This window comes from Vicugna pacos, unplaced genomic scaffold (genome assembly GCF_048564905.1).
Source record: "Vicugna pacos unplaced genomic scaffold, VicPac4 scaffold_104, whole genome shotgun sequence".
Classification (NCBI taxonomy): Eukaryota; Metazoa; Chordata; class Mammalia; order Artiodactyla; family Camelidae; genus Vicugna; species Vicugna pacos.
Window position 1 is genome coordinate 6,940,920 of NW_027328784.1, and position 14,003 is coordinate 6,954,922.

General features: G+C 42.5%; 1 protein-coding gene across 1 annotated transcript in view; it reads left to right on the forward strand.

Moving 5' to 3' along the window:
- Positions 1 to 14,003, forward strand: part of LOC140694812 (trafficking protein particle complex subunit 9-like) — a 58,200-nt gene that overhangs the window by 22,946 nt on the left and 21,251 nt on the right. The window contains exons 5-8 of the mRNA XM_072957871.1: positions 1,781 to 1,901; positions 8,039 to 8,238; positions 8,542 to 8,668; positions 12,387 to 12,457. Coding sequence (XP_072813972.1) covers positions 12,410 to 12,457 — 48 coding nt within the window. The 5' untranslated portion in view covers positions 1,781 to 1,901; positions 8,039 to 8,238; positions 8,542 to 8,668; positions 12,387 to 12,409. The remainder of the gene's footprint in view (positions 1 to 1,780; positions 1,902 to 8,038; positions 8,239 to 8,541; positions 8,669 to 12,386; positions 12,458 to 14,003) is intronic.

The window sequence follows — 14,003 nt, forward strand, 5'->3', positions numbered from 1 at the left end:
AACAGATAAAGAATGAAGCCCCACCTCATTCTGACCACTGCTCTTTCCGTTCATTTCTCCAGGGGAAGAGTACAATTCAAAAATATAAAGATTGTGAGCTAATGAAGTATACAAGACAACCGATCATTTATTAAATACACTTTCATGCCAGAAACAAATGTATTATACACACAAAAAGCACATAAATTACGGTAGTACTGTGGTTACAAACGTGGGCCGAGTTCGATTCCTGCTCTGGAGTGACAAGTCCTGTGAAATGGAGAACTTGTAGGTCGGCTTAGCCTCTCCCGGACTTTTTTCTTTCCTGCAGAGACAGGGCTCGCTAGTCATCCCTCCCCCGTAGAGGTGCTGTGGGTTGTAAACGACGCACGTGGGCAGGCCAAGCACAGCTGCTCGTTCCTCGTAAGTGCAGGATAGCACAGCTTTTGCGGTTACGGCTTTATGATCGCACCGTGTAGACCCTCAGTGCTCCGAAGGGATGTCTTGCGGATTGGAGATGGGATTCTCACTTCTGTAAATACCCAAAGATTGTGTTATTGAGCCTTGCTGATATAAATCTATTCTTTAGAAAGTACATAATGTAGATATATTTTTCAAACATGCATGCTTTTTTTCTTTTATTATTTATACTTCTACCCTCTCATCACGTGGTGTGACTTTTGATGGAATCCAGGAAACAGTCCTAAGCCACCTGCCTCTTCACACTTCTTCGTGATGGTTTTCTTCCTTGACTAGAAGAGGGTTTTGCATAGGAAATTTTGTTTGCTCCCCTTCTCTTGGAGTCTCCCTGTTTGTCTGCCCATCTCTCACCTGTCCATCTGTCCATTTCTCTACCCACTCATTCTTCTGACTTGTTCCAAGAAGCACTTCAGGCAGCTTACAGAAGAACAGATACCAAATAAACAGGTGAGAAAATGGGACCAAGTTCACAAATTGAGGCTCGGAGTTGAGCCTGTGTGAGAGTTGCAGGCGTGAGACACACGCCTCTGCCTTGTGACTTATAAGATAGACAGCATCAATGTTCCTGAGGCTCCCAGCACACACAGGGAAGCAGGGTTTGTGGGAGATGCTCACTGGCTGTGAAATAAATAAGTGGCTTAGGAGAAGCCCAGCCTTTCCAAATACTAAGACTTAGGAGAATATTTTGAGTGTCTTCCAAAATCTGAGTATTGCATCTTTTCTTTTTCAGAGTTTTATGTATAGTTGGTTAACATTCTATAACTGGAAATTTCTCCAAAACTGCTGCCCACGTGAGTCCCATGACTCGGGAATGGGGTGGTTCTGCTCATTGACGGGTGTTGGCCAGAAACGGAAAATGACAGCCTCCAAGGAGCCTGAGATTAAGCAGTTATGTTTTGTCAGTGCTGTAGATTTCAGAAAATGCTTTTACCGTTTCTCTCCATCTGAGGAAGCAGCGTGCTCTCTTCCCAGCATCAGGAGTTCAGGGTCTCGGGATGGTGGGGGCTGACTGCACTGCCGTAAAGACAGCTGAGCTAGTCACTGCATGTGTGGTGCTTTCACGTAGTGCATTTCATGTTTTTTAAAAGGTTTCAACATGTAGTTAATTAACTGAGTTAATTAACATTTAATAAATATGAGGCTTTTTTGAAAAGACAGTTATAGGCAGAATATAAGTTGTGAACACTTTAAAAATGGCTTCATTAGTGAAATTTCAGTAAGGAAGATTCAGTTTATCTTATTTACGCCTCTCTTTAAAAGTAACAAAGAAACAAGACAGAAAAAGCAGAGGATTACTTCTGTTCTTCCTCTCGGCTTGCAGGTGCCCTCACCTCCAGTGGCATCCATCCAGACACCAGCACTGACACTGGCCGTGCTCAGAAATGCCTCAGCCCTGAAGACACAACTGACAAATGGAAGGGAGCCGCGTCCTGTTACAGCAGGTGCTCTCACTTTGTGGGTCCTTATGTAACTGCGTGGTGTTATTCAGGATCGCCCTTTCTACACTGTGTGACGGTGCTGCGGTGACTCCTAGTTATTTGTTTCTGTAACTACTCATGTATTTTTTCCAATGTGTGGTACTAGACATCTAAAAATGCATTTTTCAGATGAAAAATAATGTGTATTTAATATAAAAGTCTGAAAAAAGAGTCAAAAGGGTCTATCCTGGTCCCAGTACTCAAAGATAATAATTAACACTTTAACATCTATTTTCTGTTCTTTTCATCAGTGTGTATCAGCTCTGTCATAAAAACCAGTGAGCACTGTGTGCCTGTTTACTGTGTGGAGACCTCCATTTTCCATTCGGCTTATTACACATTTTTCTACAATATTCTATCTCCCCTGACATGATTTTTAATGACCAGTATAGCATTCTGTTTTGTGGAGGCATCGTCCATTTTACTTTGTACTTAAGTAAACTTTTAAATTCCAAGTATACTTAACTGAAATTCTGAAAAGAGATCTGTTGTGGTACCGAAAGTCCCCTACTTCCCTTCCCCTTTTTTCCTGAGAGTAAAAGCTGCTGACAATGTGGAGTATATATTTCATGACCTTTATGCCTTTGTCATATATATATACACACATACATACACGTATATGAGAAATCTATGTATATGTGTGTGTATATATGCTTTATTGAAAAATAAGGCCATACTATATGTTTTCTGTAGCTCGGTTTATTCACTAACGTATATATCATAGACCTCCTCCCACTCCAGACTCACTCGGTCCTTTCAGATAGAGTAAAGGGGTCTCCTGATGTGCAGGTTTGGTCTCTTGTGTAACGACACCTTTCGTGGGAGAGTACTGTGGACAAGGCCTTGGACCACGCTGAAACGCTGCAACTTTAGTGCCCACAGCTCTCCGTGATTTACCGCATCATTGTCTTGATGGTGAACACTTAAGTTTTCTCCATTTTCCACTGTCAGAAAGGGTGTTTGACTGGCATCCTTCTTGTACAAACATTCCTGTGATCTTGTATGAGTATTCCTTTAGCTAAGGTTTCTGGAAATTTAGTCCTTGGATGTGACAACTTCATACATCACAGGATGCTTTCAAGTGAATCTTGAAATTCCTTCTCCTGTGGGGCATGAAAAGATGTAGAATAACTTATGTAACCAATTCTCTATCGCTGGATATGATTTCACTTCAGCATTTCTTCCCACCATTGTAAACAGTGCTGTGCAAATGTTCTGATGAGTACATCTTTTTGAACTGATTTTTTCTAAATGTAACGATTCCTAAAAGTGGAGTTCAGCCTGTGTGCACACACGTTTTTCAGAGTTTACATATCCATTGACATGTCATCCTCCAAAAGATCGCTCACAGTTTGTTGTCTCAAAGATGGACACTAGCTATAATATCTTTTAAACATATTTGCCAATATGACGAGCAAAATGATTTTCATTATTTTAGTTTGCACTTGATGACCAGTGAGGTTTTGAGCATTTTTCACTCATTAGCCATCTGACTTTTAAAAAGTGAATGATCCCTTTTGTCCTTTGCAAACATTTAAGTGGGGGAGCTTCTTGCTGCTTTGTGACAGCTCAATGTGTATTATGAACATTAACCCCTTGTCTTCATCAACATGTATCAGAGAGCTTTTACTTGTCATTTCTTGCCTTTCATTTTGTTCAGTAGGTTCATTATTGTTGTGGCCCAAAATAATCTTAAGATAGTAAATGTCTTCTTTTTGGGTTTTATTCTTAGAAATGCTTTCTTATAATGGTATAAATTTCTTCTGTAGGTTTTTTTAATCTCTAAGATGGAGATGATAATGGTACTTGTTACAGTGAGGAGAAGCTGAATTGATATGAGCAAAGAGTTGTATTTGCTCTTATTAGTACTTTCTAATATTTACATCATTTTCTGTAATTTTTCTTGTGGTCATTTTGACGGGAATAGAATTTGTTTTTTCCAGGTATTCTCTGATTGTAACAAGACAATTATTAAATTCATACTTTGCTTTTTAATTTGAAATCCCACCTGTAAAAAATACTTATGTATACTAGAGTCTCTTTTTGAGCTCATGATCTATTTCTGTCAATCTTACTTTCTTACTCTAGCACTATATCTTACATATTGTAAAAATTTATTTAATATATTACAGTCTGAATTTTTTGATTCTTTTTTTGATCCCTAAATTTCTTGGCTTGTATTATGACTTTATTATTCCTGAAGAATTCTAATATAATTTTTTCAAGTTAAAAAAAAAGATAAGTGTTGTCATGGGATTTTTTAGTAATTTTGAATTATCTTTAGGAGAACGTACATCTTTAAAACTGCTTTCCTCCATACAAAAGGTTGATGTCTCTACTTTCACACTTTTACTTTACCCCTCAGTACAGTCCTGTACTTTCTCCATGTACAACATGGGCATTGTTTTTGAGTTTATTCCAGATTATTGTTGATGTTTTTGTTAATTTTTTAAGTGAGAAATGTTTGCTATTATATTTTTTAACTGTTAAAACTGACACCTAGGAAGGCAGATTCGGTTTGTAAATACTCACTTTGTAACTTCTCATTTAAAATTGTAAGTATTAAGTACTTGTTACAGAATCCTTTCTTTTCTGTTTTTAAAAATTTGTTTCCAAGATTCTCAAAATGGTCATAGCTAAGTAGTATAGGTGGGGAGACAGATGGAGAGAGGTAGTGTGGCTCATGTACAAACTGTGAGCACTTTCATGGCTGCCTTTATGCTGGAAAAGCTGATAAACAGTCCAGCTTAAACCAGGGTGGCTTTGTATGCACTTGAAATCCAGCTTTCCTGCCTGTATGGTGAAGCCTGGTAGGCGTGGCAGGTAGATGATCAAGGTCGAATGGAGGTTATTGGCTGCACAGAGCACTGTGTCTGAGAATTGGAGACCATCGCCATGGGAAATGCTTGGTGCCAGGAACAATGCAGAGGAGCTGGGGAACCTTGTGTTAAGGATTTTCCAGCCCTGGGAGTGGGAATATCAGACTCTGCATTCAGATCTGAGTTTGAATTCATCCTCTTTAGTTTACTTGTCCTCTGACTTTTGTCAAGCTATATACCGTCTTTCACTTCCTGTTTTCTTGTCTCTCAAATTAGGAGAATTACATCCTGCTGCTAGAGTGTTTGATCAGGTTAAATAATTTGTGTCTATAAGATGTCACATACAGTCACAAGCTCAGTGAGAAATGGGCTGTCGCCTGTTCTTCTGCAGCTCAGTGCTTGACAAGACATGGGGGAAAGCCAGTCCCTAATTTGTGTGTGATGCAAGTAGGAACAAAATTAATGTCTTGCCTTTCCCTAGCAGTATTCTTACAGCTTTGCTTCATTTACTTCTTTCCTCCTTTCCTTTCCCCTTTCCCATCCTCCACCAAAAGAGCCTCTCAGAAAAATAGATTCAAATTACTTTAAAGGTTGGCTCATCCTCATGAAATGATAGTATCATAAAAAAAACTGTGCAAATCCCAGAATATATTTTATATGATTTACACACACACATGTGCGTGCAAACACACACACACACAAAATCAGTCTACCTCCCACTTACAGAGGGAGAAGGTCCACTTTTTCTGAGTTTTCATTCACAGAGAGTGAGAACAATGTCTCTTACACAGACTTTCACCAGGCTTCGTGCATGGTGTTTTTAATTGAATTTCTGTTTGTGGCCATAGATATAGTCTCCTAATAGAAGAGAGAAAGTGGAGACATAGACATTCCGCTGAGATATTGGTGTCATCATATTTTAGTTGTAAAGGACTTAAGACAGCATAGAGTCGCAACATTTTATGGGTGAGAATCCATGATGTTGTAACTTAGACAAGAACCTGGGTCTTCTGCCATCTTGTCCACGCGGGTGAAGAGGCAACTGGGCAGGGGATAGTAGGGATCCTTCCTGCTTCACTTCCATGTTCTTGCTAGTTTTCATTTCAGCTGCCTTTAGTTTATGTTCATGAGGCCACTCATGGGAAGGTCACTCTGTCCTGATAGATTGAGTTTCTTATCAGCGAAAAGCTCTGGACCCACTCATATTTCCCAGAGTTTTCTGCTGACCTGCTGACACTTTATATAATTGAGACCTAAGAAACTACTGAATATAAAATCCTTATTGTTATCGTTTCCCCTCGAGTTCCATAGGAATGGGGTGCTGTCTCAGGCTGTCTAAAGCCAGATCTGAACAAAGATAGGGTGATGGGCTGTGCTGCTGGACCTACACAGTCGAAGGGGATTTCCACCTTAGCTTTATAATCAGGCAGATTAGTTCAAATCTTGCCTTTACCAATTATTATCTTTGTGTCTTGGGGGAGAAACTGTACTTTTTTGTGTCCAAATTTGTTTATCTGTAAATAAGTTCAGTATTTATTTTAAGGTTTCTGTTTTAGAATTGAATGAGCTAATTCATTCATTTATACCTAAAATAGCTATCGCATGGTTCTATGCTGGTGCCTTGGTAGTTGATTACTAAGGGAATCGGCAGTGAGAATGGGGGTGGGGGACCCCTGGATAATAGAGCTTATATTCCAGGATATGCTTGTAAAAGACTGGATGTGCAGTAGATTTTTAGTAAATATCTACTCCTTTCCTAATCTGCATTGATTGTTTATATATCTTTATACAAATATATTAACAAGTTTTATTGCAATTTAAATATTTTTGTAGTATTTACATTATGTAGCTATAAAAATACATGAAATAAAATGATTTGACTTTTATTTTCTTTTCAATAAGCAAAACAAAATAAAATAGAAAAGAAAAAAGTCTTGAGGGAGTAGAAATAATTTTATTTCTGTGGAATCAATTCCGTATAATAGGTCTTTGTCATGTTGTTAAACAGCATATAAAATTGATAGGTTGTGACATACTGGAAATGAGGAAACAGTGGAGACATACTACCTCTAATGCAGTCATTTTGTTACCTAGTCCAAACTCGTTCTGCTTGCTGCATGACAGGCCAATAAATGGGGAGATGAGATGTTGGAGTAAGGAATAGTGACTTCATTTGAAAATCTGGCAGACCCAGAAAATGGCATATTGATATCCAGTAGAACTCTCTTCCCCAAAGCAGAATTCAGTCTCCTTTTATACTAAAAAGCGGCGGGGATGTGGTTGGTTGTTGCAAACTTCTCGCTGTACGAATTGTTTGTCCTTGGAATCCTTTGTTCCTGCAGCTGTCCATGGTGGGTCAAATTAAGGTGCCCCCGTAAAACCTCCAAATTAAAGAAAGGTTATTATCTATTTTGCAACTTGCCATCTGTACATAAGTGTAGAAGAGCTAATATCCTTAAAGATCAGAGCCCGGAGAATAGGCTGTCCTGGATATTTCAGGCTAAAGGCAACTTTTTTTTACAAAAGGTGCAGAAATAGCAAGTCGGAGCCTAGAAAACAAGGTACAGGTTTAAAGCCAAACGAACACATCTAACATGGAGTCAAATTTGTTCTTTTCTTTTACAATTTCTTTTTCTAACTCATAAATAATTTTAGTAAGAAACATGTGAAATTTTTTTTTATTTTTGCTTCTTAATAACGGATTACAACTACACTTTAGTGAGCAGGGATGCTGTGCGTGCCTTGGTGTCACAGCAAACTCTTGTTGGGGGTGGTCGACCCTGTAACATACCGGATGTCCCATGAGTGTTGGTGAGGGTCCCCCTAACCAGGGGCTCTCTTCGGGAACCACCATATGGGCATTGACCTCTGGAGACCTCTTTTTCAGCTGCAGGAAATTTTTTCAGATTTTGTGATGGAAAAATCTCTCCAGCTGCAGATAATCAGGGAATAAAGGAAGAGGAAAAGGGCTTGAAGTAGAGTAGAAGAGAAGGACAGAATATCAGGGAACGTGGGGGCTTGGCAGCGGGGCCTCGGGAGAGAGAGGAGCAGAGGTGTGGAGGGTCCCGGCTACGGAACTAGCTCCTGCACCTTTCCCCGCACCCAAGCCACACAGCTTTTAATTGGGCCCAGGACTCCCTCCTGTCTGGGTGTCACCCTGGGCAGAACTTTGAGAATCGAAGCTAAGGGGTGGTCAACACTCACCTAGGGGGTCACTGAGGACTTTGCTCAAGTCCACATTGACTTTTCCAGTCATGTGCCTTCACCTGTTCTTTATCTCAGGATCTGAGAAGCAGGAGCAAGGAACTCATGGAGAGATCCAGGAAGATATCTGACTGTGTTAAGAGACGACAGTCACAGTGACACGTGGAGCGAAGACACTTGCAGTAAAGTAAAATAACTTCACAACTATTGCATCAGAGCTGCAAGTGTGAGAGAACCTAAGCCTGTCTCAGAGTGCAGGGGACAAGAGAAAAGGAATGGTAAAATTACCACTGACATTTGAAATTTTGTTAAAAAGAATGCTACTGTTAATTGTATCACTTGAATGTATGCAGGTGTTTTTCTATGAGCATTCATAGGTTCACAAAACCCCACCAGCCACTCTTGCTCCCATCTGGTGTGGGCTTTCTCAAGCACAGTGCCCTTCCTGCTTGGGTGGGCCACGCTGCTGGTCCTCGCCTGGGGCCGGACTGCTACAGGACACTGAGTCCCCGAGGCACGACCTGGGATACATGACAGGAACATCTCTGCTCTTGGCTGAGGGCCTCCGTTTCCCCCTGCAGTGTAAGAATGCCGGTGACTCAGTTAGAAGCATGCATCCAAGCCATCCTTCCGTGTCATCACCATCTAGAAGCGGTGCCTGAATATTCTGAATTTCTGCAGAATGTTGTTTGCAATCACCTTGAACAAGTGAGTGTGTGTCCTCTTTCAAGTGGAGGAATTACTGCCGTTTTCCTGGAACTTACTCACCACTAGTCCATCTGAATTTTCTGTGCTAGGATTCAGTATAGCCTGCTAATAACTCTGCAGTCAGATCTTGAACCCCTGATGAAGAGGATTATTTATTTTCTTTCCTTATATGATAGTATTTTACTTTCAAAATTCTGAGTTTTCTGTTCTTGGAGGAATTTTTTTGGGGTTTGGAGAAACAACTTTGCTCTTACCATCTTTGTGACCTGTTGCTATATGCATCTCACCTGTCTTCTGTCACTTGTGAGGCGGTTCCATTTGTGACCCTGTCCGGGTTATTCATGTTATAAAACATAAAATCTGTAAAAGTACAGAACCCTTTTACTCCGAAGACATTCCACAAATACTCCTTTAATCTGGGTGTGGTTTTAACAAGACACAAACATTAGAACATATACTTGCAGGTTGCCAGTGCAAAATCCCCAAATGAATAGTCTAGCTCAACATCTAAAATCTTTCTTATCTACCTTGGATATGTATGGATAAGTGAAGCAGTTTGCTAAGAACCCAAGACCAGGTTTAGGATACAGGCTGATGTAGCTCAGCGGGTCCTCCCAAGCTGATGCTCTGCCAGAGAGTGGGGTTGAGGGGAGAGGGCGTGCCCTGCCCTCCATGAGCTGACAGTTTCATGGCAAACACCTTCACAAGGTGAAGAAATTGGGGTTTCTTCTATGAACAGTGGGTCTGAAAAGAGCCCAAAAAGCATGGGAGTGACACAATCCCATTTGTCTCAAGTAGGGGAGAGTGGCTGTGGGGCCACTTGGGAGACTCGTGAGTCCAGGTGGGCTGTGTTGGTGGCTTCCACTTGAGCGGTAGGATAGTGGGTAAAAGCGAACAGATTGAAGGCATGTTTAGATGGTAAAAAGAAAGATTTAAAGCTGTCTGTGAAGGTAGGATGGAGTAAGGCCCAGGTTTCTGGGTGGATTAATGAGTTAAATGATGGTCCTGCTGTGTTCTGAGGAGGGAAAGCTGCAGAGGGATTTCTGGGGGAAAACTGATGAGTTCAGCTGTGGGTAAAGTGAAAGGTTGTTAGATGTGTGGTCTGGGATCTCAGGTGAGAGCCAGTAGTGAGTAGGGAGAGGGGAGAGAGACTTTCAAATAATTTTATCTTGTGAACATACATATAAGGATGAGTAATGACACACTTAACCCCTCTATATTCTGTATTTAAAACCCAGTAACATTTTGTTATATTGGTTGCAGGGGTTCTTAATTTTTTAATACAAATAAAATAAATAGAAACAAAATAGTGGAGTTAATGAATATCTTAGAGTTGATGTGTGTCCTTGTATGTATTTTGATTTCTCATCTTTATAAACATAATCTACAAAAAGTTAACTTGCTTAGAATAAGAGTTAAACACAGGGACATGACACACTCTGTTGGGGGTTGAAGGTGATATCTTTGGCAAATTATATAGCCTCTTTTTGCCTTTGTTGCATCTTCTGTGAATGCCCCCGTGCCCCTCATCACAGCTGATTTCCTAGACTAGAAGTTGGGAGGGAGGCTGCTGAAGGGAGTAAGAGGTGGCAACTGCTAGGAACAAAGAAGACAAAGACAAAAACAGATTAAAGCCGAGAAACTGAGTCCTAATACCCTCAAAGGAAAAATAATCCCGCAGTGTTTTGAGCCACTTATCGTAAGGGAAACAAAATCACGTGGATCCAAATCTCTTGAGCATATGTATATTGTGGGTGGGAGGGTATCATCAGAAAAGGGTTGAGAAGAGGCTTTTTGGTTTCCCTTAACGTTTTCAGTAAGAATGGGGTGCAGAAGCAAAAACCACCCGCTACACAGTAGAGGGTGTTGTTTTGTGCGAAACTGACCAAAGTTTGGAAACCAGTCATCAGTGGTGCTGGGAAATGAAGAGGCTTCTGGATTGGGTGGGGCACTTGCTGTGACTTCCAGGTGACCTGCTGGCTGGGGTCTGTGAGGCGGGCAGTAGGTTTGCAGTGTGACCTGGGCATAATCCCTGGCTCTGAGGCTGCTGGTCTGACTAGCAGACCTGGGCAGATGCAGTCCTATTGGGGCATCTCGCGATGTGGCCTGGGACACCTGCCATGCTGAGGGCGAGAGGAGGGATCCCCTAAGGGGGTGTCCCTGTGAAGAGTAGAAACGTCCTCCTGCAGGGGAGGAAGAGCCTCTGAGCAGCGGGCCGGATGCACAGGCAAGAGCAGCCTGAGCACGGAGATTTCGGGGACCTGGAAGTCATAAAGTGGCCCGAACAGCCTTGTTCCTGAGAAACTGGAGGGAAAAGATGCTGCAAATGCAGGCTAATTTCAGACCCTGTGGTGGGTCATGAGTGATAGGAAAGAACTGGTCAGGCAGGCACGAAAGAACCCTGTGGTTGTCCCAGTTGGGGCGTCACACCAGAGGGAGGAGCAGAGTTATAGACTTTGTCACTTTTTATCTGTGTGACTTTGAACAATAACACCCCACCTCTCTCTATATATATCTTCATCTGTAAAGTGACAGTGTGACAACTCGTGTCATCAGAAGGCTTAGTTTAGCTCTGATCCTCATTGTCCAGTCCTGTCAGTGCTGCCCTGCAATGTTCTGCAGTGGGTGCTCTTACCCTGAGATGGGAGGGCGTAGAAGGGCATTGTAGCACCCGAGGGCAGGAAGGGGTTGCTTTAAAAGCAGACATGTAGCCTCCTGCAGCTGCAGACCTACAGGCAGTTTGGTTTATGGTCGTGGAGAGGACTTTGGAGGTCTTAGCATCGTCTTAAGACTTGTTTTCCCTTGGGGACCTGATTTGCCTTTGCAGATTAATGTTGAAGATTTGGGCTTCTGGCAAAGCTGTTTTCAGAGATGGGTATATATGTAACATATAGTATAAAATGAAAGGTTTTATTTAATATTTGGGACTTTGTAGCTGTAGGGAACAGCTCTGTTTGCCTGGTTTCCACGGAGGACACTAGCAGTCGTCAGAGCGTGCGGGAGGGCAGGCAGCCTGCAGTGCTGCTGCAGGGGTTCTCCCCAGCAGGACGCTCTGCTGAGTTGACTCTTCTCTGAGTTTGGTTGCCAGAGGAGCAGACAGCAAAGTAATGAGTTCTGGTGGGATTGTATAATGACAGGAAGAAAGAGGGAGCCGTAGTTCTTAGGGACTACTACACTCTTTTGGTTCCTGATCCAGTGTGTCCCATTACACAATTGATGAGTTGTGTCTATTCTGGGACTTGATTGAAATAAACGTGCAGCCTGAATATTAAGAGTTATGTTTTATTTGTCAGAAGGACTCAAGCCAGGATGACCGCCTCTCAGAACACTCTGAGGGACTGCTCGCAAGAGTAGGGGAGAAGCTAGGATTATATAGGAGCTTTACAACAAAGACCAGGTAGTCAGAACAATAAAACATTGCTTGTTATCTAAAGAAAGCCAGGTATCTCAAGTTCATGAATTTAATGCTTTTCAATATATGGGAGGAAGCCAACATTTGGGCTGACTGAATATATACTTTAGACAAGCACCTAGCTATCTAGGGCCAGTAATCTGTCCTTTCTTATTCTGAGTCTGCTCAGAGGGCACCGTTGTGAATGGCTGCAGGCCTGTCTTCACTGGGGGGTGGCGGCAGCCGCTGATGACTTGTTTTCAGCATTCTTTGTTTAGTGACATGGTTGCAATATTTTCATTCAATTTGTAGTGTTTTCATTCACAGAAAATTATGGTATTACCCTGATTATGGATAATCTGGAAGCTTGGAATGGAACCGAGATGGAATTACTGCAGGTAACTTCTACTTTAATAAGCCATGTGTAAACATGAACACGGAGGAAGCATACAAAAGGATTCGGTGGTGAATGGGAAGGGTTTCTGCACGTTACAGGAGAAGGCAAGGCAGAATTCTTCTTCTTTGTGGGCAGGTATGTGAGTCCAACTTTCCTTTCTGAAGTGCTTTCTGAGAACTGTTTATGGTAATGAACCAACATTGACAAACGGTGACACACATTGCATTTAAGAGCTGGCTGGCTTCAACTTGGGTATTGGACAGGTGGAATTCATAGGCAGTGGTCAGGTGGATGGGACAGAGATGGAGCCCAGGCCTGGGCCCATATTCAGGTTGAAATCGCCATTTACTCACCATAGCGCCTTGGACTTGAATGTAACCTCTCTTAAACTGATGGTGAGTCTGTGAAATGGGCATAATAATATTCGTTACTTCCTGGGCTTGTTGTAAGTTCTGAAGATTATTATAGCACACATGAAGCACTTAACACACTGACACTTAGCAGTGTACACTTTGTTCGACCACCACGCTTGGTGTGTGTCAGAGCCTTAAAGGCAGCATGTGTCTGTTTAGGATGCACTGGTAGCCCCTTGGCTACTTTGTGAATTTGGTGATTTCCTTTAATACTTGTAACTCTGTGTGCCATGGGCAGTTATTTTTATGGACAGATGAGGAATCTCAGGGTAAAAAAGACTGTGTAATTTGCCCAAAGTCAGACCATAATTTTGTGTGCAGGGGCCTCGGTTCAGCATGGGCTCCTGGGCCTTCTGCTCTCTCCGTTCAGCACCAGAGCCAGATGTGGGCTCGGCTGTTTCCCAGCCCAGTATATCCGGCAGGCCACAAGACACACCTGGTCCTGTGCTGCTTGAGCAAAATCTCCGGAGGAGAGGCAGTTACAAAAGGGATAAACATAAAAACAGACGACAGCAAATTGTGATCAGCTCTGAGAAGGAAAGGAACACGTCTGGCCGTGCAGAGCGGGGAGCTTTCCCATCGGGGCTGCTCTGGGGGCGCTCATCTCAGCTAAACAAGCTGTGCTGCTGCACCAAGGCAGGAAGGCAGGGCGCGTGTGGCCAGGTAGACAGGGCCTCGTTGATCGTACTCATTCCCTATTAAGTGGCAGGTGTCACAGGCACTTAACTAATAAACAGATGTTGGCCAGAATCATCACGCATTTTGCTTGGTAGTTTTATTGGCGCCAACTTTGAGAGGAGGTCATTGAAGCTGGGGAGTTTGCTGCATGCCCGTGATTACCATGGAAATACCCCCACTGGTCTTTCAACCTAGACTGGTGTGGCTGTCATGTCCCAGCCCTGTGAATGGCATCGTGCAGCTTCTCCCAAGTGGCCCAAATGACTGACATTGATATGCTTAATTCGTAGGAAATGGTATGTGGCAATAAGAGAAAAAGGTAGTAAGAAATTGGAAAACTAGAAAATAACCAATTCTTCCCCTGCTGGGGGACCGTACCCTGTGTCTCTCACCCCACTCACTGCCTGTCACCTCCTCCCTGCCGACTCCGTGTTCAGAAGCCACTCTGAGCCTTTG